The sequence below is a fragment of the Loxodonta africana genome, chromosome 13 (genome assembly GCF_030014295.1).
Source record: "Loxodonta africana isolate mLoxAfr1 chromosome 13, mLoxAfr1.hap2, whole genome shotgun sequence".
Taxonomy (NCBI): Eukaryota; Metazoa; Chordata; class Mammalia; order Proboscidea; family Elephantidae; genus Loxodonta; species Loxodonta africana.
The window spans coordinates 28160870-28188069 of NC_087354.1; the positions used below are offsets into that span (position 1 = coordinate 28160870).

At 45.0% G+C, this 27200-nt stretch overlaps 1 protein-coding gene across 6 annotated transcripts in view; it reads right to left on the bottom strand.

Moving 5' to 3' along the window:
* The window catches only part of NTRK3 (neurotrophic receptor tyrosine kinase 3), a 474569-nt gene that overhangs the window by 99195 nt on the left and 348174 nt on the right, over window positions 1–27200 (bottom strand). For 2 of the 6 annotated variants that reach the window (XM_064267106.1, XM_003413896.3), the window contains 2 exons: window positions 25878–26012; window positions 24186–24304 (listed from right to left, as the gene is read on the bottom strand). The exons of 3 other annotated variants lie outside the window; for them this stretch is intronic. In XM_064267106.1, the coding sequence (XP_064123176.1) occupies window positions 24186–24304; window positions 25878–26012 (254 nt within the window). Of the gene's footprint in view, window positions 1–24185; window positions 24305–25877; window positions 26013–27200 lie in introns of those variants that run through there. One more of the 6 variants, XM_023553044.2, reaches the window with a different exon arrangement.

Genomic DNA, 27200 nt, shown 5'->3' on the forward strand with positions numbered 1-27200 from the left:
TCACAGGCTTCACTGTATATAAACATGAGAATATACGTGAAGATGACTTGCACACCAGAGTCAGAGAGAAAATGGTCTAGTTCTGTATCTTCCAAGATAACAACAAAAAGGCCTGTTACCCAGGTACTTACAAACTATGCCACCCCATTTTTCAGTTGAGTCAGCCCACCCTCACTCCACCTTGAACACAGGTGTTTTGAGGAGAGTCCCTTAGAGGAGAGCTGCCCAGGAGCACTCCCTTTGTTCTGATCACCACATCTCAGTTCTCTAGGATGTGACTAGAAATCTCCTGTATCCAGTGCAGAGCTGTCAGGATTGCCTCCTTATCTAATCTGCTTAAGTCTGGGCAGCTCCACTCAACATGATTTATGGAACCAGGCTGCCTGAGATCAAATCCAGCCTGCAACAATAATTTAGCTTTGTGATATGGGGAAAGTCACTTAATTCCCCTACTCCTCAATTTCCTTCTCTGTAAAATGGGTATAATAATAATAATAATAATAATGTCCACCTCATAGAACAATCGCTTTTAGTGCAAATGTGTTGACATATGTAATAGATTTTAAAAAGTACCTAAATTAGGCAAGCATCTCTAAGGGTTAGCTATCATCATCATTATCATTACCAATATCCTCCCCACCATCATGGAGAATTTACACTGGTGACATGTTCCAACCGGAGGGTTGTGTAGTGTCCTTAATGGCCTACACTCCACTTTCACTAGCTGTGTTTACCTCTTCAAGTGTTAATTTCCTCATCTGTAAGGTGAGTTAATAAGAGTACCTATAGCATGGTATTGTTATAAGGATTAAATGAGATCATAAAGCAGCCAGCACAGTGCCTGGTACAAAATGAGCTCTCAACAAATGATAGTCACTGCACTACTACTAGGTTAACACAGAGGAAATAGAGGTTGTCTCCATCTAATCCAACTGCAGCCACTTCTGTCCTTTAAGGGACTAAAAAAAACCCATTGTCATAGAGTCGATTCCAACTCATAGTGACCCTACAGGACAGAGTAGAACTGCCCCATAGAATTTCCAAGGAGCGCCTGGTGGATTCGAACTGCCACCAGGAACTAGGGCCTAAGGAACTAAAAAAAAACATAATTCATATCAGTGAGAAATAAACCTTCTTACCACTCCATTGGCCTCTCAGAGACTGTGAAAGCAGACAGAACATTTTAAATCTCCTGCTAGTTCTTCCTGAGGCTGGAGGTAGGACCTGAAGTGGACGGCCTAACTAACACATTAATTCATCTTTGTAAATGCAGGGTAGGCTCAGCAGCTGAGCAAGGAAAGAACTAAATTGCCCTGGACAGTTAAAAGTGGTGACTGGATTTCCCTGAGAAGAGATGAATGAGGAGAACACAGAAGAGTCTTGAGACAGATAAAAGGGGAGTCTAGTAGCATGGTGGGGAGTCCCTAGGTGGTACAAATAGGTAATGTGCTTGCAGCTGAAATGTTGGCAGTTCGAGTCTACCCAGAGGTGCCTGGGAAGAAAGCCTGGCGATTGACTTCTGAAAAATCAGCCAGTGAAAAACCTAAGAGGCACAGTTCTATTCATTCCCGTACTTTCAACTCCCTGCATCCAGGCTACCCTGGCTTCCAGGAGGACGCCAAAGAAGCCTCATACGGTGGGCCACACATGCCTGAGTGGGCTTCCAGGGCTGGCATCCACTGTCCCTCCCTCTGCCTGGCAGACAGTAAAGGACCAGCACCCAGGGATCCTGGAATGCACATGGCATCTTGGCAGCCACCTCTGACAGATGACCGAAGAACAGCTTGCTTGGGCTGTAGGAAGTGACACAAACCTAATTGCACTCGTTGGACTCAACTTCTATGCTCCTCCCAAGCCCAGCTCTTTTCTCTTTTCCCTGTTGTCACCCAATCTTAATATCACACCCTCATGCTGGTCTGTGTCCCCACATGTTTGGCCTCTTCTGCACCATCTGCTGTACCATTCATGGGTCTTCCCTTCCCTGAGGACCTTGTCTCCAACAGATAAAAGTCTTGGAACTGAGAAGAGGGGAGGATAAATCTCTCCTGCCTGGTTACCCCTGACCCATGCTCAGCCCCAAAGGAAACTAAGGGTGCTTTTAGAAAAAGAGGAGGAGACAGATTGGAACCACAGCACGAGCTTTGCTGTCACCACTGAGAGCTGCTAGAGAGAAAACATGGCTATCGCTTGGCCTCCTAAACAGGAGATTTAGATAATCTCATGATCAATCTTTCCGCCCCTTCATCTTTCCTGTTGTTAGCTCCCTGAATTCACTCCAGCTGGCTGACTTCTCTCCAGTGTGGAGGCCCCTGCCCCAAGCCCAGATCACCAGGTTGGCTGGATATACCTCACTCTGAATTGTCTGTGGCCTTTATACGGCTGGCTTCAATCTCTACTGCCATGCCCCAGCTGATGTGCTCCCAAGGGGTTGCCTGCTTAAAGGCCAGGGTAGGAGGTCAGGACACATGGTACTGCCTCCAAGCCCTCACACTGACCTTGAGAAAGTAATGGTGCCTTGCTTGGTTAGCCATCTGTATGACATGAGATTAGAAACTTCAAATAGAATCCCATTAACATTTCTGAACTGTGCAGCTCAGAATCCCCACTCTGAAAACGTGGCAAGCTCTGGCCAGAACAGCCTTTTAGGGAACAACATTATGTAAATATTGGCAGCACTTTAAAATCACCTGGGAAAGGCAATGACCCCAGCTTTCACCAACTTTACATCCTGGACTCTGAAGCCGTAATGTTCCAGAAGATAGCTTTCCCTAAAGTCAGCTCTCTGCTTCGAGAAGATAGCTGTATATTGAGACATTCCACTGTGTACCTGCTCCAAACCCAAACCCATTGCCATCGAGTTGATTCCAACTCATAGCAACCCTACAGGACAGAGTAGAACTGACCTATGGGGTTTCCAAGGTGGATTCGAACTGCTGACCTTTTGGTTAGCAGTCATAGCTCTTAACCACTATGCCATCAACATTTCCTGTATCTGCTCAGGGACCCCTAAATATCCAAGGGTGTGTGGAATGGATTGCTAGGCAGGGGGGCAGGGATACACAGTGCCTCTGGTGGGGGCTGTTACTGGGCCATTTCCCCTAGTTCACCTTAGCCATCCAAAGAACCTAAATACCTGCTGTTATTCATAAAGCTGAAAAATAAAACAGAACAATCCAAATTTCCAATCATTGGGTACTAATGAAATAAATATGGTGTAGCGCACAGACATTATCCAGCCATTAAAAATCATGTTGTGTGTTCATGGATTGGAAGACTTAATATTGTTAAGATGTCAATAGTACCCAAAATGATCTATAGATTGAACACAATCCCGATCAATATTTCAACAGCCTTCTTTACAGAAATAGAAAAACCAATCCTCATCTTTATATGGAACGGCTAGAGGCCCCGAATAGCTAAAGTGATGTTGAAAGAGAAGAACAAAGTAGGAGGACTCATACTTTCTGCTTTTAAAACCTACTATTTTTTTTCTATACAGCTACAGTAATCAAAACAGCCTATTACTGGTAGAACAAAAGACACATCAACCAATGGAATAGAATTGAGAGTCCAGAAATAAACCCACACATAGTTGGTCAATTGATTTTTGACATGGGTGTTAAGTCCATTCATTGGGGAAAGGAGCTCTCTTCAATAAATGGTGTTGGGGAAACTGGATTTCCACCCGCAAAAAAATGAAACAGGATCCATGCCTCATACCATACACAAAATCAATTCCAAATGGATTAAGGACCTAAAAGTGCAAACTAAAAATCATAAAATTCTTAAAAGAAAAAGCAGGGCAATGCCATCAGGCTTAGCTTTTAACAATGAATTATCTAATATAATAACAAAAGCACAAAGAGCAAAAGACAAACTAAGTAAATGGGACCTCATAAAAATTAAAAACTTTTGTTCATCAAAAGACTTTACCATGAAAGTGAAAAGACAAGCTACTGACTGGGAGAATATCTTTGGAAACCATATATTTAACAAGAAACTAATAACCAACATATATATATATAAAACCTTTACAACTTAACAAAAAAGACAAATAACCCAATCATAAAATGGGCAAAGGACTTGAGTAGACATTTCACCATAGAGGACATTCAAATGGCCACCAAACACATGAAAAATTGCTCAGCGTCATTAGCCATCAGAGAGATGCAAATCAAAACCACAATGAGATACCATTTCACTCCCACTAGGATGGCTAAACTAAAAAATACAGAAAACAACAAATGTTGTGAACGATGTAGTGAAATAGGAACCCTTACCCATTGCTAGTGGAAATGCAAAATGATGCAGCCGTCGGGGAAAACAGTGTGGTGGTTCCTCAAAAAACTAAAAATAGAACTACCACATGACCCAGCAATTCTACTTGTAAGTATATACTCAAAAGACTCGAAGGCAGAGACTCAGAAACTTGTACATCAATGTTCATTGCAGCACTATTCACAATAGCCAAAAGGTGGAAACAGCCTAAATGTTCATCAACAGATGAATGGATAAACAAAGTGTGGTACATATATACAGTGGGATACTACTCAGCCAGTAGGAGAAAAGAAGTCTCGATACATGCTGCAATATGGATGGAGCTGAAAGATATTATGCTGAGTGAAATAAGTCAATCACAAAAGGACAAATATTGTTATGACCTCACTTACATAAAAAGAAAAGACAAATGTATAGAAAACAAAGCTTATTAGTGGTTGTCAGGGTGGGAGAAGGGGAAAAGAGGGGTTAACAGTGATGGAAATACCGCGTTCATTAAGGGTAGGGCCGCACAGCTGATGATTGTATTGTTGTCAATGAGTTAGTTGTACACCTATGAAAAGCTGAATTGGCAAAAGCTGTGTGATAGATATATTCACAATGACAAAATAAATTAACAAAAAGAAAAGAAAGGGAGGGTAGCTGCTAAGGCTATTTATTTACAACCAAACGCTTCAGGGGATTTGAGTTCTTTTGGAGGTTTAGGGTCATGGTTTCATGGCACAGTCCAGTTAATTGGCCTAATAACATGTTTAGTGCTTCTGTTCTACCTCTTAGTTTGATGTATAGTGTCTGGGGTCTTAAAAGCTTACAAGTGGCCATCCAAGGCACAACAATTGGTCCCTATTCGCCTGGAGCAACAGAGGAAGGAGAGTCAGGAATAGGAGGAAGATGTATAAAGTGCGGCTAATTGCTCCTGTGAACAACTGCCTCCTTTGCCATGAGACCAGAGCTTCGTGCTGCCCGGCAACCATTACTGAAGATTTTGATCAAAGATTCCAAAGAATAATCAAAAGGGGAAAAATGCAGAATAAAAGTTCAAATTCTCATGGACTTCAGACTTCCTGGAGCCATGAAGGTTGGAGAAACCCCTGAAACTACTGCCCTGAGATTTTTGGTTTAAACCTTAAACCAAAAATATCCCCTGAAGTCTTCTTAAAACCAAAGAAGAGTTCAGCTTAACTAATAAACTATGGCTGCTTTGAGCATTATGCTCTTTTAAGAACTATCTGTGTGGGATCAAATTGACAACAGCAGCTTGAAAGATTAGATAGGGAGCAGGAAACTTATGTCAATGAGGGAGGAACCACTCAGAAAATGAGGGTGAAAATGGTTACGAAACTCAAAGAATGCAATCAATGTCACTAAATGGTACATTTAGAAACTGCTGAATTGGTGTATATTTTGTGTATATTCTCAATAATAACAAAATAAATAAAATTATATTAAAAAAAAATCATGCTGTGACTTGTGTTTGTTGAGTCTGTAAGGAGCTCCATTCTCATATATTACCATTGGGGTATAAATTGGTATAACTCAATATGGGTTATATATACAAAATAGAGGCACCAAAGAGACTGTTGGAGTTATTTGGCCCTGTTAGTTTCAACCATACGAAACTACCTCAAAATCCAAAACCAAACCCACTGCTGTCAAGTCAATTCCGACTCATAACGACCCTAAAGGACAGAGAAGAACTGCCCCATAGAGCTTCCAAGGAGCGCCTGGTGGATTCGACCTGCCGACCTTTTGGTTAGCAGCTGTAGCACTTAACCACTACACCACCAGGGTTTCCTGAAACTACCTCAGTGCCCTTTAATTCAGCAGTTCATTTTCTTGGAATCAATCCAATAAGGGAACTTGCACATGTACAAAACGACTTATGATAAGGGTACCCCACTGCAGAGTTATTTATAAGAGCAAAACATTGGTAAGAAAATAAAGAAATTTGGATACATCAATATAGTGGAATACTACATAGCTCTAAAAAAGAATGAGGAGCTTCTCAAAGTGCTTCAAAAAATGGGGGGAAAAGGTTTAAAAAGTGAAGAATAGTATGTGTGGCATAGTTTTCGTTGTGCAAAATGGAGGAAAAATAAGAATATATATTCATATTTGTTTATATATTATTTTCATAGATATAATTTTTAAGGACATGCAATAATAGTGGTTACCTGTATGGTGATTGTGGTAGTAGTAGGAACCTAGAAATGAGGGGCAGAGGAAGGATGCAGAATTCTCACACTTAATATAAGTAGATACAGACGTAGCTGTAGATACAGTCAATTCGCATTATTCTGGGTAGTATGGCCATAAAGTCCCCACCAACACTGAGTTAGCAAATACCGAACCTGCCTTGTTCAACTTCAGCCTCAGTTGAGAATGTGTGTGCAGCTCTGCACACACACACACCTGTGAGTGACTGGAAAAGTGCCCCAAATACTGATTTGGGAGTTACAAATAAATTTTGGCAAGTAGGAGAATTCACAAATATTGAATCTGTGAACAATGAGAATTAGCTGTATATATGTTGTAGTTAGGTGCCGTCGAGTGAGTTCCAACTCATAGTGACCCTATATACAACAAAATGAAACACTGCCAGGTCCTGTGCCATCCTCACGATCATCGTCATGCTTGAACCTATTGTTGGAGCCACTGTGTCAACCCATCTCTTTGAGGGTCTTCCTCTTTTTCATTGACCCTCTACTTTACCAAGCATGATGTCTGTCTCAGGGACTGATCCCTCCTGATAACATGTCCAAATTATGTGAGACCAAGTCTCACCATCCTTGCTTCTAAGGAGCATTCTGGGTACTTCTTTCAAGACAGATTTTTTCACTCTTTTGGCAGCCTATGGTACATTCAATCTTCTTTGCCAACACCGCAATTCAAAGGTGTCAATTCCTCTTCAGTCTTCCTTATTCATTGCCCAGCTTTTGCATGCATATGAGACAACTGAAAACACCATGGCTTGGGTCAGGGGCACCTTAGTCCTCAAAGTGACATTCTTGCTTTTCAACACTTGAAAGAGGTCTCTTGCAGTACATTTGCCCCATGCAATGCTGCTGCTTCCACGGGTGTTGATTGTAGAGTCAAGTAAAATGAAATCCTTGACAACTTCAATCTTTTCTCCATTTATCATGATGTTTCTTACTGGTCCAGTTGTGAGGACTTTTGTTTTCTTTATGGTGAGGTGTAATCCATACTGAAGGCTGTAGTCTTTGATCTTCATCAATAAGTGCTTCAAGTCCTCCTCACTTTCAGCAAGTACGGTTGTGTCATCTGCATATCGCAGGTTGTTAATAAAACTTTATATGAGCTTTATATATATATATTTAGATATTTTATATAGACTTACATTTACAATATATATTATAAAGTTGTATGCGTGTGTGTGTGTATATATATATACGTATATATATATATATATATGAGTCCCTGGGTGGTATGCTAGATAACTAATCAAAAGGTTGGTGGTTTGAAACCATCTAGAGGCACCTTGGAAAATGGGCCTGGAGATTTGCTTTCAAAAGGTCACAGCCTTGAAAACCCCATGGAGCAGTTCTACTCTGCACATATGGGGTCACCATGAGTCAAGAGTCAGCTCAGTTAACAACAAATATACACACATGCAAACTTTATTAAGATATTATTGCACATCATTAAATCAACCAATTTTAATATATAATTCAATGATCTTTAGTAAATTTATCAAGTCATGCAACCATCACCATAATCCAATTTTAGAATAGTGCCATCACCCTAATAATATCTCTTGGGTCCATTCACAGTTAATTCCCATCCCCAGCCCCAGGCCTAGACAACCACTGATCTACTTTCTGTCTCTACAGATTTGATCCTTGTGGACATCTGTTATAATGGCATCATACAATATGGGGTCCTTTGTACTGGCTTCTTTCACTCAACATAATCTTTTTGAGGTTCATCCACATTGTAGCATGCACAGTATTTTATTCCTTTTTATTGTTGAGTAGTATTCCATTGTATGGACGTACCACATTTACTGATCCATTCACCAGTATATGAACATTTGGGTGGTTTCCGCTTTTTTGACTACTATGAAAAATACTGCTGTGAACACGCACATACAAGTCTGTGCATGTGTGTGTGTGTATGTGTGCATTTTTGAACCATGTTTACACGGCACCCATACGAATTATTTTAAATATTGTAGAAGACATTAAAAAACACATTCAAACAATCTTATAAAAAAGGAAGAAGCAAAACAACATGGATGCCTGTGTGTGCACATGTGCATAGAATGATATGACTCTGCTAAACAATTAAATGAGTACATAGAAAAGATTAGAAGGCAAAAAGCTCAAATGTTAACAGTGTTGTCTCTGGGTGACGGGACGGCAGATAATTTATGTGTTTGTGTGCTTTTTCTTATTTCACCAAATTCTCTACTGTGAATATAAATTACTTTTGTAATCAGAAAAAAGCACTATGTTATCAAAAGGGAAAAAAAAATCCTACCCATTCAATTTCTCTGGAGTCTTTACCTCTCTGTTACAGAAGATTGCCTCACAACAGTCCACAGATGCGGGAGGTGAGGGTGCAGCCCCCTCCCTCTCCTGTAGAATGCAGGTCACAGCATACAGGGTGCTGCAGAGCCTCAGTAAGTAGGAAGCAATGGTGGAGACCTCATGCTCGGTCTCCATGGCAACCTGGCAAGGGCATTACACAGTCTGAGCACCGCCAGACATGGAGATGGTCCAGCAAAAAGAACGGCCACTGCAGACAGTCTGAATTTCCAAAGAGCCGGGATATTTAACTATGTGGCAATGGGATCAAGCTTCCCACGGCTCGAAGAGACTGACACCTCTCTAAATGACAGAACATTTAAATCTCAACAGATCATCTTGATCGGGGGTTTCCCTAAAGTGTCATTTCTATCTATACGGTTGCGAATAGGTATCATGATTCAGTATTTTCAAGAACTGAATTTAAGAACTAGGTGTCCTTCCTCTATGCTTTCTTGTCACAGAATTTTATCGTAATTGCTTCACACTCATTCACTTGTCTGTACCAGGCCTGTCCCTTACATTTGCAGAACCTGGGATGAGAGGATAATTTGAAGCCCACATTGCACATACCCAAAGATTTAAAAATTATAAATCAAGCTGTTTCGTTGATAGTTGCTGTTGAGTCAATTCCAGCTCATGGTGACCCCATGCATGTCAAGAGTAGAACCGTGCTCCATAAGGTTTTCAAGCTTGTGGCCCTTCAGAAGCATACCATCAGGTATGTCTTCCAAGGCACCTCTAGGTGGGTTTGAACTGTCAACCTTTCAGCCAGTAGTTGAGGGCTTAAACATTTGCACCACCTACTGAAGCCTATAAATCAAGCTAGCACATTCTATATACAAATACATCCTATTCTCCTGCCCTGTTAAGTGTATCTTCAGAATGCCCAGAAAGGCCAGGTTTGAATTCAGACTTCTCAGGTTCCTTGCAGTTGTGAGTTGGGATGAGGCAGTGCCAGGAATGTTGGCCCCCAGCCCACTCCTCTTCTCTACCAATCCTGGATCTATCCCACACCAAAAAGGGCCTGGTGTCCAAACATGTGCATACCCAGCCTGTAGCTCCAAGTTCCCTGAACTACTCCACCTCTCACCCTCCGCACTAACTAACCATGAACATCTGCCCCTGAGCACCCCTTGGGTCTAGTGTCACACACACCTGCAATGCAGCCCACTCTTAGGTGGATGGGCCAACCAAGAGGCCTGCACAGAGGCTAAGGGCCATTCTAGCAACTGGAAAATGGTCCAGACAGGAGATGGGGCACAGCCTCCAGGTGGTCACTTCCCATGCCCTTTGGACTCCTGGTAGCTGAAGAAGGGACAAAGCAGGGCCCTGAGAAGCATGGGGTCACTTCTGCCCAAGTATAAGGGCAATTTTCCCAGTCTGTATTCCCAATAGTTGGGAGGTTTTCAACATCACCACTATTGACATTTTGGGTTGAATGATTTTTTATTGCAAGAGGCTGTAGATAGCAGCTAGCTCCAGGTGTGGCAACCAAAAATATCTCCACACATTGACAAATGTCCCCTGGGGGGCAAGATTACTCCCGGTTGTGAACCACTGCACCAGACTATGAAGCTCTTGAGGGCAGGTCATACAACTGTTTCACATGGTAGCAGTGAACAGGGTGCAGAGCAGATGCCTAATACACGGCTGAAAGATGTTTCAGTGAACTACATCCTCTCATGATCTCAGGGGCATTCTGAAAAGATCCTATTCTCCCGGTGAGGATTTTGACATATCAATGGCAAAGAGCTCCTCGGAACCAGCTCAGAGTGGTTCCTGCTCCTTGGGGTATAAGTGATAAATAATGGGAGACATGAACACTGTCACACACCTAGGACCTCATAATCAGACAGCTCCCTCTGCCAGACGGTGTGCTGAGTGCTACACAGAGTAAACCTGCGAGACTCCCTAAGACATTACACATACCCATAATCCAATCTCCATCTACCAAAGTTGCTCAGGTTAGGAGAATGAGGGAGGAACCAGGGTCTCTAGCTAAAATAGACACCCGTCTGGGTCCTGGCTAGAATGCTGCTGAGCCCCACATTTTCCTTAGACAAATCCAGATGCGCTGTGCAATGAAGGCTATGATAGACGGGATGGGACATCTGATCTGAGAGGTGCTGATCATAAATTTTCTTCATCTCACACCAAGGACACAAGGTAATTACGAGCCCAAGAGACAGAAAGGACCACATGAACCAGAGACTACCTCAGCCTGAGACCACAAGAACTAGATGGTGCCGGGCCATAACTGATGACTGCCCTGACAGGGAACACAACAGAGAACCCCTGAGGGAGCAGGAGAGCAGTGGGATGCAGACCCCAAATTCTCATAAAAAGACCAGACTTAATGGTCTGACTGAGACTAGAAGGACCCCAGTGGTCATGGCCACCACACCTTCTGTTGGCCCATGACAGGAACCATTTTCAAAGCCAACTCTTCAGACATGGATTGGACTGGACAATGGGTTGGAGATGGATGCTGGTGAGGAGTGAGCTTCTTGGATCAGGTGGACGCTTGAGACTATGTTGGCATCTCCTCCCTGGAGGGGAGATGAGAGGGTAGAGGGGGTTAGAAGCTGGTGAAATGGACATGAAAAGAGAGAGTGGAGGGAGAGAGCAGGCTGTCTCATCAGGGGGAGAGTAATTGGGAGTATGTAAAAAAAAATGTAGTAAGGTGTATATAAGTTTTTATGTGAGAGACTGACTTGATTTGTAAACTTTCACTTAAAACACAATAAAAATTATTAAAAAACATTTTTTTTCTTCTTCATCTACCTGTCATCCATTTCTCCTGTTCCCACCCACTGGATTTTGCAAACCCCATTCATGCTGATTCTCTTTAATCCGCCAATGTTAACTGCTCCATTAAGCCCATATTCCTTCTCCAAAGCAAGCAAACATCCACTGCTTAGCAGTCCCTATCAGAGATGAAGCCCTTCTAACATATTTCCCACATTCCTAGCCATTGAACACACAAGATCATATCTAGTTTGGTTTGAGTTGCTACCCATTGGTTATGCTTGCATGAATAACTGGGATCCGGACAGACCCTTAACCTTGGAGCTAAGACCATGGCTGGCAGATTCACTGGCACTCAGGGGACCCACACTTGGTTTCAGAATCTTCTTGCGCCTCAGTTTTCCAAGAACAGTAAACCCCTAGTGGCCCCGAGACCCTCTCAGAGGATTCAGGTATCAAAACTATTTTCATAATAATACTAACATGGTATATGCATGTGTTCACTGTTGCCCTCTCACATGCATACATGTAGTTTTCCAGTGGTTTCAGGATGTGTGATGATGTCTTTTCTCTGATGGCTAATGCAGTGTGTGCTTTGCTTGTGTTTTTTTACATTTTTTTCTGTTTTAATTTCAAATGCAGTAAATACAATACAGATATAGCCCATATAAACAAAAGTTCCTTGGTTCCTCAGTAATTTTTAAGAGTTTAAAGGGGTCCCAAGGCCCAAATGGAGCCCTGGTGGTGCAGTGGTTGCAAACTTGACTGCTAACCAAAAGGTCAGCAGTTTGAATCCACTAGCTGCTCCTTGGAAACCCTATGGGGTAGTTCTACTCTGTCCTATAGGGTTGGTATGAGTTGAAATCAACTAGACAGTAATGGTTTTTGTTTTTAAGGCCAAATGTTTAAGAATCACTGCCCTAGAACAATGATGCTGTTCACACCTCTACATCACAGAAAGTAGAGAGTGGAGGAAAAATATTTGAAAGACCTTTCTGTGAGGTAGAGTAAGTTCCTGAGTATAAAAATAAGTACACTTTCAGAGTTTTAACAGGAGTGTCACTGTGACATTTTAACTGCAAAATGTTCTCTACCTCCCTCAAGGTGGGGGGAAAAAAAAGGTCTAGAAGAAAGCAAAAGTAGTAATATTTTCAATAAAAGCAATATGTCCTTAATTCAATATTGATTGTTTGGAGGTGTACTGATGATCTGATTTGCACTTTGACTAGCCTCACCTTGCCAACCCCAAACTGGCCAAACCTGGCTCCATTTGTGAGCACCTCTGAGAATGTTCAAGGTGCATAGAAACAGTCAGAGGGAACAGAGGGAAAGTGACTGAGAGCTTGCTGCATTATTTGTGGAGAGGGACAGGTGACAATCTGAAGCTTTTCACTTTTTGATTTTTCTTTAATTTTTGGAATTATCAATGGATTTCAAGTACGTACTAGATAATCAGAATACAATTATCAACCAGAAGCTTTATTTATTTATTTTTTTACATCTACATGACATCAATGACCAAACTGAAGACTCCATTTCCTCCAGCTTTAATACCTATCTTTTGGTCCCTCCTGATTTGTCTTCTTCATATTTCTTTACTTCATCCTTTTCCCCTCACATAATGTAGGTGCCATTTCTCTCCCAGGGACCAAGCTGTTTGGAATACATGGCATCTTTCCTATGCCAACATACCCAGAAGGGGCACATGACAATTACCTCCATTTCTCAGATGGAACAACTGAGAGGTAAAATCCACCTTCCCAGATCCACACGGCCAGTTGATGCCAAGGCCAACACCAAGATGCTTCCTGCCCATACTGAAGCAGTGGTCCCTGAGTCTTTATTAGAAGATGCATGGGCCAGAAGCTGATGGGCATGGAGGGAGATGGTAAGGAGGTGCTGGAGGTCCTTTAAGAGAAATGAACACGCCTCCTGTTTGCAACAATTATTTCTAGGAATTGTCTCCCCTGCTCCCCATATCCAAGGATATAAATTTTCTTCATTAAAATAATAATAGATAACTCAGAGGGCTTAATAGCAAGACACCAACAAGGTAAATTTTACCAGTTCAAGGCTGGGGCAGCTAAATAATAGAATGGAAACTACCATCTTAAGCCTGGCCACTTCTCTGCAGCCTGCTTCCATCTTCTGTGCTATAAATAATTCTTTTTTTTTTTTTTTCTTAAATATCACAAAACTGAGTTGGAATCTTTATGTGAAGGATTCTGCTGTGTCCCTCTCTCCCTCCTCCTCTCCCTCCCTAGCCAGCCCAGGCAGCTCCCTAGGGAACGATCCCTCAAGTTTTAACATTTATTCTTTGACATTTCAGACTATTTGTTAGGCAGAGCTGCCTTCTTGAGATCAAAGTGGGAAAATCTTGTGGAGAACTCCCGCTTGGCCCTGTCCAACCGTGATAGAGGATCTATTAACCCCCAAGCATCTGCTATCTTCCTTATCTAGAGAAATCCACTGGCCCCTACCTGAAAGAGCAGCCGTTCCTCTCCCTTTAACCGCCCTTCCCTTGCTATCAAGCCTCCTCACCCTTCGGGAGGGGTAAAGGTTACTCTCTCCACCTGATACACCAACACATTTAGCAGAAGGAGAAGGCCCTAAGAACCAAAGCTAGGGGACAGGGCACTTGGGGCATCAGTCTGGGGTCTTTTACATGGGCATCACCAAGCACGTGACTCACAGGCAATGTGGAACAAGGAAAGGCGACTTACCCCCAAGTCACTTTGCTAGTGGTAGTGCTGAGACTGGGATCCAAGTCTTCACTCCTGTGTGCTACCACTAGACGACGTCACTTCCACCAGCGAGGGAGGTGGCCGTGTTTAGTGTGGACGAGTCAAGCTCTTACATGAAATAACTTACCATTTTCTTCTGAGATATCCCAGTGAAGGCTTTCTGCTCTTCACAAGAGCACCTACCCACCAGGACCCAAAATCTTTTCTGACTGTACGCAAAGCAGAGGGTAGAAGTAACCAACTGAGCCTACAGCTGGGGAGAGGTACTCAGGTGCGGTTGTTCATCTTGACATACGAAGGTGGGTGGCTGATTACACATTCTGCTTGGTTCTTCTTTAAAACTTGCAGCCACATCATAACCCAGTGTGTCCTAAAGTGTGTGTGCTGAGTATATTAACAGGTATTAAGTGAAACAAGTTCTATGGTCAATTAGGTTTGGAAAGTGGTAGGAAAAAAAGGTCTGTTTACAGCAGGACTTCGCAGAGCCTTTAATTTCCCAAAGAACACTGTGATTCTGCTACCATTACCAGTTGTCATCAAGTTGATTCTGACTTATAGTGACTTCATGTGTGTTAGCGTAGGACTGTGCTCCATAGGGTTTTCAATGGATGATTTTTTGTAAGTAAAATTACCAGGTCTTTCTCCCGGGGCAATTCTGGGTGTACTCGAACCACCAAATGTTTGTTAGCAGCTGAGCTTGTTAACCTATTGCAGCACCCAAGGACTCTGTGATTCTACTAGAGGTGGCTATACCAGGCAACATTCTCCAAAGTTGTGTGATGGACCTTTAGCATCTCATGATATTAAAGGGAAACATTGCTGTAACCAATGAAAAGGGAAGCAACTGATCCTCACAACATAATTTCTCGAATAACTATACTAAAAAGGTTTTTCTGCAAGTCAGGGATTTCAAATTAAGAGTGAACCACACTGCAGAAACCAAAGTTTTGCCTAGAAAATCGAATCAACTGATGGGGAACAACAGCTCATCAAGTGGTTGACCCAATGAAATTATTAAGATTGCCAAAGACACAGTCTTACAAATGTGCAGTGGAGTTCTTAAAGACCAGATTGGTCATTTGGTATTAAAGCACTGCTCAGAAATTGCCAGTTATGGTAGCAAGAAATGCCAAATTGGAAGCCATAAAGACTGAACAATTCCATTAGTCATTTAAACATAGACTCAGAATTTAAATCCCCCCAGGGAGAACATTCTCCAGATATGGTCTATATTGGTGGTGCCTCCCTGCTCCCCACTGCCTCAGGCTCTCCCTGGCCAGCTCTACATCTGCTCCCCCTAAGTGAAAGACCAAGGTCCAGAGCTGTAGCCCTCAGATGGTAGCTCCCACAGAGAGTTGCTGATCCCAACTGTGGCCTCTTGGCCAGGTTGAGCTTTCAGAGACTAACGCTCATGTCAAAAGTTGCTTTGAGATATACTTTCAGGCTTTCTCTCAGAATAAATGGCAAGGGAATATTGACAGTGTGATACATTTATAATTCATGGGCTTGACTTGGTCAGCATCTGGTCTATTCTGGAATATTTTTTCTCGTGGGATTATTTTCAGGAGGGCCCCAGGAGAGGTGCCTACTTGGCTGGCCCATGGCACATAGACTTTAGGACTTGACCTTGTCTTGAACTTGGCAGCAGGATGGCAGATCTGAGAGCCTGCTTGTCCAGCCAGTCCTGGGAGAAACAGGAATCGAGAGAGCCTCCTCCATAGGTTCAGTGGTCTCCCGTGTCACAGAGATGAAACCCGCTCAGCTTTAAGCTCCTGACACCCTCAGGAACCTGGCCATATGAAGCTAATATGTCCCTCGGCCCGTGCAGCTGCTTAGGACTGGGCCACAGACTCTGTACGCCCATCCCTCTAACAGCACACATACCCTGTCCTCCCCTGAGAAATCCATGTGATGGTCAGGACCGTCATTTTTTTGGGCCAAGCCTTGAAGAGTAGAGACCACTGCAATGTTACTTTAAAACATAAGGACCAAAACAGACCAAGCTAGAGTGAGTTTCAGAGTGGAAAGGTAGGTGGCATTTCAGAGCTATGTAAAAGAAGCGTTGTCGCTGGGCCACGTTTGGCAGCAGGGAAAAAGAATTCAATTTCCCTTCACACTGCAGGCTGAACTTCGGAATAAGGAAGGGAAGAGCGAGTCTTTTTAAGGGAAATGGGCACTTTGGTCCAGTGTAGTCCCCAAAGACAGAACCAGGCTTCATTTTGCTGCCACGGTTACAGCATGGAAGTGGCAGAAACTGTGAAGAAGAAACCCATGAAGACAAGTTGGGTGTCACTGTCACCCACCAAGGCCACCAGCATTACTTACCACAGTCAGTCTTGGTAGTGAATTCTGTAGCTCACATGACGCTCTGTCCCTCTCACTTGGATGAAGTCACAAGTCAGGTACAGCAGTTTGGAACTCAGACCTTCGGGTAGCCTCACGCTTTGCTCTTCAAACCCTCCCCATGGCTAAGCAGGGGTTATGACCACCTCACCAAACTCGCAGACACCACTTGATGCTACTCTTCGACATGGGCGAAGTGAGAACTGCTCAGTGTTTGGGGCCCTCCGAAGAGCCACACCCCATTGTTGTCTTGAGCCACTTGTCCCTCTTTCCACCCTCAGCCACATCAAAGTCAGGTTCATTTCCATCAGAGAGGCCTTAGCGGTTCCTGCTTACAGAGGAGGCGACCTCGGCTCAACAAAACTAGCGCGTCCACTCTGACCCACGGCGACTCCATGTGCGTCAGAGTAGAACTGTGCTCCACAGGGTTCTCAGAAGCAGATCACCAGGCCTTTCTTCTGAGACACCTCTGGGTGAACTCAAACCTCCACCCTTTCAGTTGGCAGCTGTTTGAGTTAACCGTTTGTGACACCCAGGGATTCAGCTCGACTAGGGTCCTGAGAAGCCTAGCGTGCCTCTGGCATCATGTGGCAACCTGAGGTACGTTCTGTTGACAGGCCTGAAGTTCCCACCAAAGTCCTTGAGGCAGAATTTCTCTACTGCTCTGGCTGTTCTTGGGGAACTTGATAATCCTACCTTTCCTCTTTCCCAGATGGACCCAGATGGACCTGGTCTTGCCTTGGGTTGGAAGCCTTTGATGGGGAATCAGAACCATCGTCATCCTCTGTGTTCCTGTAGGATCTGTGTTTCACAGCCAGCCTCGTGCCTTCCTCGTTTCCCTTCACAGGAACTACAGAAGCATGCTTCCTCCGAAGGCTCAGTCCTGGTGTCTCCCTCATTCTTTCACGCTCTCACCACCCTCACCCAGAGCACTCAATCAGCTGAGTACTTCACTTGCATCCACCTGGAAGTCCGGGGTGGGGAAGGAAGGTCTAGCCCTCTCAGAACTCCCCCAGGGAAAGTGTCCCAGTAGAGCAAGGGAGTCACAAGATCAAACTCTTTCTTGGACCGCTTGCACATATTTAATTGGAAGCGAATCTTGTAGCTGAAGAGGCTCCCTTGGGGGAAGAGGGCCTTCTTTATTCTCTCAGACACTGTTTGTCCCACTTTAAAACGAACATGATACCTTCAGACCTCGAGGGCAGTTGGAAGGGTGGCACAACGTTGCCCTTCATCCTCCTCCAGAGTAGATAGTGAGGACGCTTTTTCTGGGCAAAGGTAGCAGCGACTGAGAAACCTTAGGCAGGGGCCCTTCATTGGAATGGTATGCAGGGAGGTCTCAGACCTTATCACCCATGTGGAACTCAACTCCCTGAGCAAGCTGAGTTTTCACCTGGCAGGTAACAGGGGTTGCTCTATGGAAGTCTGACCCACAGAGTGGGAGGAACTCTGATTAAAACCCCACCCAAATGTGGCTCAGAATCCTGATGAAATTTCTGATCCACCAAATCAAGAACCTTCTGTCTTGCTGGGATGTCTCCTTCAGCTCACTTTTGAGTTCAATGAGGGCTGAAGCAAGAGTCCCTTCTGGCTCCAGGAATACATTGTCAGATGAAGGCTCAGCTTTCTTTGGATGGTGGGAAGTGCAGGTGGTGGTAACAGTAGGATTTCTAAAGGATTTCTACAGAACCACAGCTATCCAAGTAAACTAGAGGCGGCAAGCAGCTTTACCCAGAACAACCAGGACCAAAGGGCGGGGATGCAGTGGTGGTAGAGCTGCGAGAGGGAGGTGGAGGGAGAGCTCCAGGCTCTCACTGGAAAATCCAGGTCCAAACTAAGCACCCATTGTTCTGCCACCCTCCTCGCTGCTTCAATGTCTCCTTCACTATCATGCTTAAGAGTTTTCCCTTTGTCCTTCCCACCTTCCCAGAGAAGCCAGGGCAGCATTGGACCCTCCTCCACACCCTTGCCCTTTCTCCACAGTCCTCAGCTTTCAAAGCCACCCTAGCAGCAATGCAGGAGCAGAGGATTCAGTAAACACTGCAGGAACCAAGGCTCTGGTTCTTTGCCTAATCCATGTCTGGTGCTTTCCAAAATCTCAGCAACAATGAAGTTGCCCTGTATTGATCTCCCCCTCCTGGGCTTTCTCTGTAGCTTCCAAAACTCCCACTCACTGCTCTATCTGAGACTCTTGATCCTCTGTTAATGCCTGGGATTGACCTGAGGGAACTGAGCCGACACGGGGTCACACCTGTGGCTGGGGAGGTGGAGGTAAGGATGTGGCTGCTGGGAGCTTGGCTGCAGAAGGGAATTCCCACCCAAGAGGGGAGAGATGGGAGGCCAGAGGCCAGCTTCTTGGCTTCTAAACTGAACATGTTTAGCATCTGGTCTTTCCTTGGGTGAGAACTGCATGGGCTGAACCTCCACCCACCAGGAGGTCTTAGAGGTGGGGTGAAGAAAGTTCAGACTGGGGGGAGACAGTCAGGGAAAAATCTTCCTTCCATTATCTTTCTGTCTGAAGCTGCTCACACTTGCTGGGACCTGGGCAGCCTAACCTACCATCCTGAGGACTGGGTTGGTGTTCTCATTCAACAAGTCCTCCCTCTCCAACATCAAAGAGGCCATCATTGGTCTGTCTGGGAATCTCACAAATTGCAGACCAAGTGATTTACCTTAGACTGAAGACTAACCACACTTTTAGGCATCCAGGGTCCTTGACTGCTAGAATGAGTGAAGAAAGGACATGGTCCACTGTCTTATTCTGGAGAGTCTTTAAAATTCCCTTGGACCCATGGGCCCAGTTGGGGAGTTTAGGTCTGGCCTACCCCCAGTGACCTCTAAAAGACCTCATCCTCCTGGGAGTGGGGGGTGGGGCTCTGATTGTGAAATTCTTCCAGGAGCTGAAGATGGGCTGCCTTAAGTAAGGAGCAGCAGGGGGGCTGAGAGCACTCTGAAGTCAAGCACACCTCATGTCAAGGCCTGGTTCTGCCAGTCCACAGCTGCAAGACCTCGAACTAGTTATTGAATCTCTCTGAGCTTCGGCTTCCTGGTGTATAAAACACACCTGGCTAAGAGGAGGTGCTTCATAAGTTAGACATAATGACCATTATTAATGCTTCACAGGCAGGGTTCTTGTCCATTCTTTGTAGCTTGGCAATCATTTCCAAGATCTGGCCACCTAACTCGAGTGGAAGACTCACCTCCTCTCCAGCGACCATCCCTGGGAAGGTTCTATGCCTGATTTCATCACCATCCTATAAGACCGTAAGGGTGCAGCCAGCTTCCAAAATAGGGTGCAGAACCAGCACCCCTCAGTCATCGCCTCCAGAATCTAAATCCATCCCAATAGCACCTAGCAAGCATACTAAGCTCCTGGCCCGTGTCAGCTGTGTAAGCCTCTGCAATGGGATCCCCTATGGCCAAAACGTGAGCTTCGGTCTATGGCCAAAATGTAAGCTTCGGTCCAAGAAAGCCACTCCGAAATCCTGTTGGTGAGATTCAGAAATCCAGAAGGTCAGGGAGCTGGGGGTACAGCTGGTCCCCTGAGTCTCCCTGAACTGAAACCAAGCCAAACCTGCCTCCTTTCAGGGGCTGAGTTTGGCTCTCCAGGGCTGCCCTGTACCATCTCTGACTGCCCTAGAGGCTCAACATTGGGGTAAGTGCCCTGGGGCTTCAATACCTAGCAGAAAAACAGAGTCCTAAGAACTAAAATGTTCTTCAGGTTCTGCAGGGTGCTCATTCTGCCCAGCAAATTTTTCAAGCTTCCCTGTCATCTGTCCCTTCTGCCACGATCTCAGACTGCAACTCTCTTCAGATCTTCTCACTTAGAGCACAAGGCCTTGCCTTACCTCTTACAGACAAAATAGAAGCCACCAGACAAGAATTCCCTCATTTTCTCTCCCTGAACCTCTAAACTAAGCCCATGCCCTACCCTTTCCTCTTTCACCCCTCAAGAGCCCCCCAACCCACCCATGTCTAATGCTAACCAGTCCTCTTGGATTGTCAATACTTTTTCTTCTCTTCTTCTCAGAAGCCATTTCTACCCACCACCTCTTCTCCCATACCTTGAAAGGCTCTTTGTACTGGAACAAAACAATGCTTAAATCTCGCCCTTATTAAATATGAAAGTGCCCCCTCAAATCCCTGCATCCATCTCCTCAAGGTCCCAAGGATAGTTCCAATCCTGGGGTATCCCTGTTCTATCTAGTCCTAACTCCCAGGAGCCACTGAGAACAGGAAAACGCATAGCTGGTCACACCGGCCCCCAAACACCAAGGCCATCTGAGAAGAGAGGAATTTCAATTTGGAAGGAGGGGACTCAAACTAAGACAAACTTAAATAGGAGATAAGGGTGAGTAGACACCATAGAGACCAGCCTGATCAGTTCACTGTAGGGCTTTCAACTGGAGCTCGCCCAGCGTTCTTCACTTGTCTCCCCTTTACTTCCTAAGTAGCCAAGCTCCAAAAACTCCTGCTGAGGCCCATTGGAGGTTTACACCCACCCAGGAACCCTTTCTCGAAGTCCCATCCTCCACTCTGGCGCCATATTTCCCCATATAAGCCCTCATTCCCATCATAGTCTCCCTTCTTCCTAAAAGGAAGAGATCCTGTTATAGAACGCATTTCAACCCTCCTAGCTGTGCCAAGGCCTGGAGTCCAGGACAGAGAGACATGTCATCTTACTCAAGGATTTCAACCCTGAGACTTTTGCTCCCTCTTCCAGCAGCCCATGTGTGTCCATGTATGTGTATCTTTGTGTATGTCGGTTTGTATATATGTGCATGTGTGAATGTGTGTGTGTGTGTATGTATGCATGTGTATATGTGTATGTATATATATGTGTGTATGTATGCGCTGTATGTGTGTATATGTATATATATGTGTGTTCATGTATGTATATAAGGGGCTTTATCTCTGAATAATAATTGAGCTGGCCTGTAAGCCCGTAGCTCCACCTTTCTCTGGACAAAGTCACTTTCCCAAGACCCACAAGAGAGACACAAAGCCACTCTGGCCAAGGAAGAATTCCACTGGCTTGCTGGTATACCAAAGATAAAGGATCCTCCAACCCTACTCCTAGACATCGTTACACATTGGCTCTGAAGAGAAGCTCTCTGTGACCTTCGTTGTTTGGACAGAAGAACAAGCCCCTAGTCACCAAAGAAGCGAGGGTCTCTACGGCCCAAGTAATGTCTGTTGGAGTCAGGTTTGAGTCATGCTTCTACCTCTTGTGCTTTGTGACCATGGGAAAAATCATTTGACCTCTCCATGACTCTGATTCTTTCTCAGTAAAATGACAGAACACGTGACTATGTGGACCTGACCCACGTGGAGGAACCCTATATGAAAGCAACCCATGGAATAGATTGTAAGTACCTTGGCAAACAGGACTGAACTAAAAAAATTCTTTAAAAGAGTAACAGCAAAACAGGGCGTGGGGGGAGGTAGGTAGCTCCAAAATTTCTGTACCTTTAATGTTATTTCCAAAATTGCCAAATAAGAGGTCTGATGCAGTCATTTCATTAGAAAATAAAGTGTTTATTAAGAAACTATACACTGAACACTCCTATAAGTCTCTGTGGAAACACAACGCCCCATTGTCATAGCACGAGGTGAGGAAAATGGCAGAATAAAAGATGCAGGGATGGATGGAGCCTGGGTGGCTGGAAATGAGGTAATGATTTACAATAATTAAAAAAAAATAACATCACCCTCAAGCTTACTCCTTAAAGCCACACTCGGGAGTTGGCCCTGGACCCAGAGGGGCAGCAGGGCATGATGGGTAATAGCCTGACATGAAGCCATGGAGACAGCAGGATGAGGGGGAGCTGGAAGGGTCTACATAAACACGCACCTGGAGGCCCTAGAGAAAACCTAAATCTCCATGTGACATTCAGGTGCCTGGGAGGCCACCCCAGATACTGAGCAAGAACTTGGAAAGCTTCATGTTTTAAAATGCCATGGAGGTATCTGCAGAATCAGGCTAGGAACCTGACATGAAGAACCACCATCCAACAGGACCCAGAAAGCAAAACTTTACATGGGAATCTTAACTCCCAGGAAAATTTTCCAGAAGCATACAATCCATTATCCATTGCTGTGTAATGCACCCCAAGATTTAGTGGGATAAAACCACTATTTTTCCCCAACAGCACCCCAGTGGGAGGTCCCTGTTCACGCTCTCCATCATCAATTGGGCAATCTATGCTTACTTCCCACAATGGAGGGGCCATGAGTGGGGTGGGCTGAGCCAAGCCAGCTGTCTACTCAGCCAACCTGTCAACCTATCTGGGGAATTCCCAATCCCTACAACTGTGTCCTTCTTACTGAAGCGGGGAATGCCATCTCCTTCCCTCTCCCCAGTGGATCAGGTTGAAAATGGGGGAAATAAACCTCTCTTTGGGAGAGGGTGGCCATGGAGTAAGTCATGAGTCAATGCAAACAAAAGAAACACAGATATTGACCAGAGAATAGGATGACACTTCCATTGGTGCCATGAGAGGGGCTGCAGGAGGCCAATTTTTCCTTCTCTTCCCCTTCAGTTCATCTTGGCCTTGAAATGGTGATTCCACTGGGTTCCAAAAGTTCTCAGATTCAAGAATAAGTGACAGCGGGGGAAGAGAGCCAATCCTGGGATCATGAACTAGCATGAAGGGCCTTGGTATCTGATTCCCTTGGTCCCTTGTGGTCTTAGTAGGATGGCCAATTCACTGGCAAGACCTCAGGCAGCCAAAGCTTGTCGGAACTGCAGATCTGGGGGCCAAAGAGGAGCACTGGAGAAATTCCCCTCTCCAAGGAGTTTTCTAGTATCACACTCACTGTGAGTCGTTCCAGAGAGAGGAGGAAGTAGGGGGCAAGTGTGTCCAAAAAAAGGTAGGATTTTCTCCAACAACAACAAAAAATATATATATATATAAAATGATTGGTTTTCATTCTTTCCTCTGAGACCTAATCTGATTCCAATACTTGGGCCTGGCTCCCCCTCCTCTTACCGCGCCGTCTCCACCTCCACTTAGGTGCTCTCTGTGACTCTTTCCGAGCTGGAGGTTGCAGGGCGATGAGGTCACTAAGAGGACAGTATGGTCTCTTAGGGAGAGCTGGGGAGGCCCCATGGTTCCAAGCAGGGAAAGTGAGGCTGGAGCATAGCTGGGCTTCATCAGGCTTTCTTGTGGTAGTTGGGTTGTTTTTGTAAAGCAAGAGAATGGCTAGTGGGTTTAAAAGATGGCTCCTGGTCATAGGTTTTTAATTTTCTTTATTGGCTCTAAAGATGGTGGCAGGAGCTGCCTCGTAGGTCAGAAAAAAAGGAGCACAGTGATGACTGGAGGGAAAGGGCAACCCTGCCGGCGATGGATAGGGGAGAACACCCGTCTTGTTGTGTTAAAGGGTGCGGGGCCACCGGAGACTCATGCAGTTTCTACTTAGCATCCCCGGATCCAGACAGAACAACGCCTAGAGCTTCCAACCTCTCAGAGGGCCCAGCCTACCAATGTGACATCAAAACAGGAAGGCTTAAAAGGAGTTTTTAAAAGCCATGACGTCCTTTGCTGAAATAAACATTGACATCCTCAACATAGATGCCATGGTTAAGAGGCTTGGAATGTCCGGGAAGGCTTATTGGATTCAACATAATTTCTCTGAAACCTATAAAAAACAAAAACAAAAAAACAGAAAAACAGAAAAAAGCAAAATAAAGTAAAAACCAAAACCCCTCCCCCAAAAAGATCAAAACTAGGAGGGAAAACAGAGAGGGGGCTGGAAAGGGGAAGGACTGGAGATACGGATACAGATACATTGGAAATAGCCAAATGAACTGTCAGCAAAAGGGAAGGAGAGGAGGAAGGGATTAACTTAAAACCAAGCATGGTCAGAGAAACTGGAAACACTCCATTTTGCTGCTGCCTCCACTGAGCCGAGGAAGGGAAGTGGGCAAAACATCTGGGGGCTTGGCCCTGGGTCGTCATGTAAGAGGAGAATCAGTCTCATCTAAGTGGGTCTGGGTCTGCAACCATCTTTCTGAGAGGGAGGAGCCTCTGATGATGAGCTGATGACCAGGTGGGAGAAGGGAGGTGTACACCAGGGTCATTAGATGGTGAAGGGGTAGGACAAGAAAGCTAGGCTTTCTTAGAACTTACATTCTTTAGGGATACCGGAGGGTCATTTCTAATTCTAGGAGTTGGCATTCCATAGACTACTTCTGACCACCCCCAGGGGTAGGGGCACTAGACTTCTAAGCCTGTGAGCTTTTTATCACTGACCTGTTCTTTTGGAAGGTCTAGGAAATGATGGCTGATCTCTTAGCCTTCCCATAATTCCAAGTCTTAGAGGGGATGAAAATATTCTGCTGGGTCATGGGCAGCTTCAAGTAAGGACTTTCACAACAGTTCAGCTCCTTTCTGGCTACACAGCCCTGGACTAGGATGTCCAGAGACCTAGAATGTCCTTATCAAATCTTCATAAGGAAGTTGCTCCAACAATCACAGTTTAAAATAATGTCTGTAAAGAGTGTGAGTTTGCAGGTGTGTGTGTGTGTGCGTGTGTGTGTAGACATATTAATGGAACAAGCCTATCTTTTCATGAAAGCTATGGATAGGCATGTGGAGGGCATAATGGACAGCTGGGTGTTGGGGATACAACGGGCAGAGATTGAAACAGAATCTGGTTGTATTCAGAATTTCTGCCTCCTCCTCCCCAGGATGTTGTATGATCAAAACAGAGATGAGTCATCTTGGGTGTTGAGACCTCTCTCTCTGCAAGGAGCAGGGTCAGGTTTGTGAATATAGAGGAGACCTTCCTCATCTATGGCATCATGTTTGGAGGGAAGCTCGATTTCAAGCTGAGAAATTTCCATGATCCCTTCCCTGTGCAAACCTGGAACAAGGGCTCTCTCAGAACTGACAGGGAAGGTGAAGCAAAGGGAAGTCAGGCCGTTGGTCTGGACAGTCTGCTGAAAAGATTGTGACACCACTCTCTCTCCAGGCCCTTGTCCCTCTCCTGCTTCTCCCAGACCTATCACCTAGGCTCTATGAAGCTTCCTCCCTCAAAAGAGACTCCTCTAATCTAAGGGATTTTAGTAAAAATCCTACACAGGGTACCTAGTTATCCCCCAGTCCTCTGGTACATATGGAGATTTGATGGGATCTTAAGATCTTTACAATCAAAATTGGTGGGGGAGGGGTCGGTACTGCATACAAAGATGTCAAAGGAGATAACTCACCATGTGACCTTGGGTAAGACACTTCCCCACTCTGGACCTCAGGTTCCTCATATATATAGTGAGTTGATGGGACTAGATGATCTCTATTGTCCTTCAAGTTTAATATCCCATGATTGTCTATGTTTGAAAAGACCCCTGGCAGAAGAGGCAGACACAGGGGAATTAATAGTGCAAAAACGTGGGGAGGTATTTTTCTTCAGTGCACAATGCCAGATACAGAAATCCAAGTATTCCAACTCCTGTACTCACACTGCTTTGCCTCCTGGTTTATTTTATGCTTAAAACCTAGATTCATTATGCTCTCGCACAGTGGCATTAAAGAACCGACGCAAGATGGGGTCAGGAAGAAAGATTTGCCATCACCACGAGCTCTGTCCCTAACTTTCCCTAACATCCTTGTCCCCCATTCCCCTTCCTTGGCTTCCTGAAATCGTGCCCATCCTTGCTACTCTAGGTGCCATCCCAGGGCCAGAAAGGATAATTTGTATGGCTTGGGAGATGATCCTGCTGGATCCCAGGTCCTCTTTCTGGCCCCTTACCTCCCATAGAAGAAATCCAGCTAATCTTCAAGAAGGAAACAAAATGACAAGGGGAAATGATGAAGACATAAGAGATGGCACCTAAAAATCTTTCTTGCCTTAGTGAGGGTATAAATAGTTGGAATGACAAACATTGTTGGCTCACTGGCAACCCCAGAACTCCAACTTTAATGAAAGAGATATCAGTATAGCATCTGGAGTAAAATTTCCTCTGAAGGCCAGGCAGTGTCCATGGGCCCTGGAAGGCTCCATGTCAGATCCATTAAAGGCAGGGGCCAAGCCTGCCATAGTCTCTGCCAAGGTCCCTGAAGCTGCCTCCATGAACATGAGCCTTTCCCCATATGAGCTGGGATCTGAAGTTTGTTTTCTCTGGAACTCATTCCCGGGTGGAGCCTTTCCAAGATTCTAAATGCTGAAGCCTGATAGCATAAGAGGCACCGCTCCAAGCTTCTTCGTTCCTCCCCCTCTACCTCAGAATATTTACTGAGGGGAGAGGAGGGGAGGGGACGCCAGGACCACAGAGTTCACTGGGAAGGGGGCAGAGCGTGGAGGCAAGGCCAAAGAGAAGCAAACGTACCTCGAAAGAAGGCCTTGTCTACCAGTAGCCCATTGACCCCCGCCATGACTAACCTTTTCCTCCATCAGTCAACGGCTTCCCCCAAAGTCGTTCGGCATAAAGTTACTTGTAGGTCCTCTGTAATTCAGAACAGAGCCTGATCTTCAGGGACTGTCTAGGTATATGTTTCCTGAGAAGCAGGCCAGACTCTGGGATAATCTTGGGAAG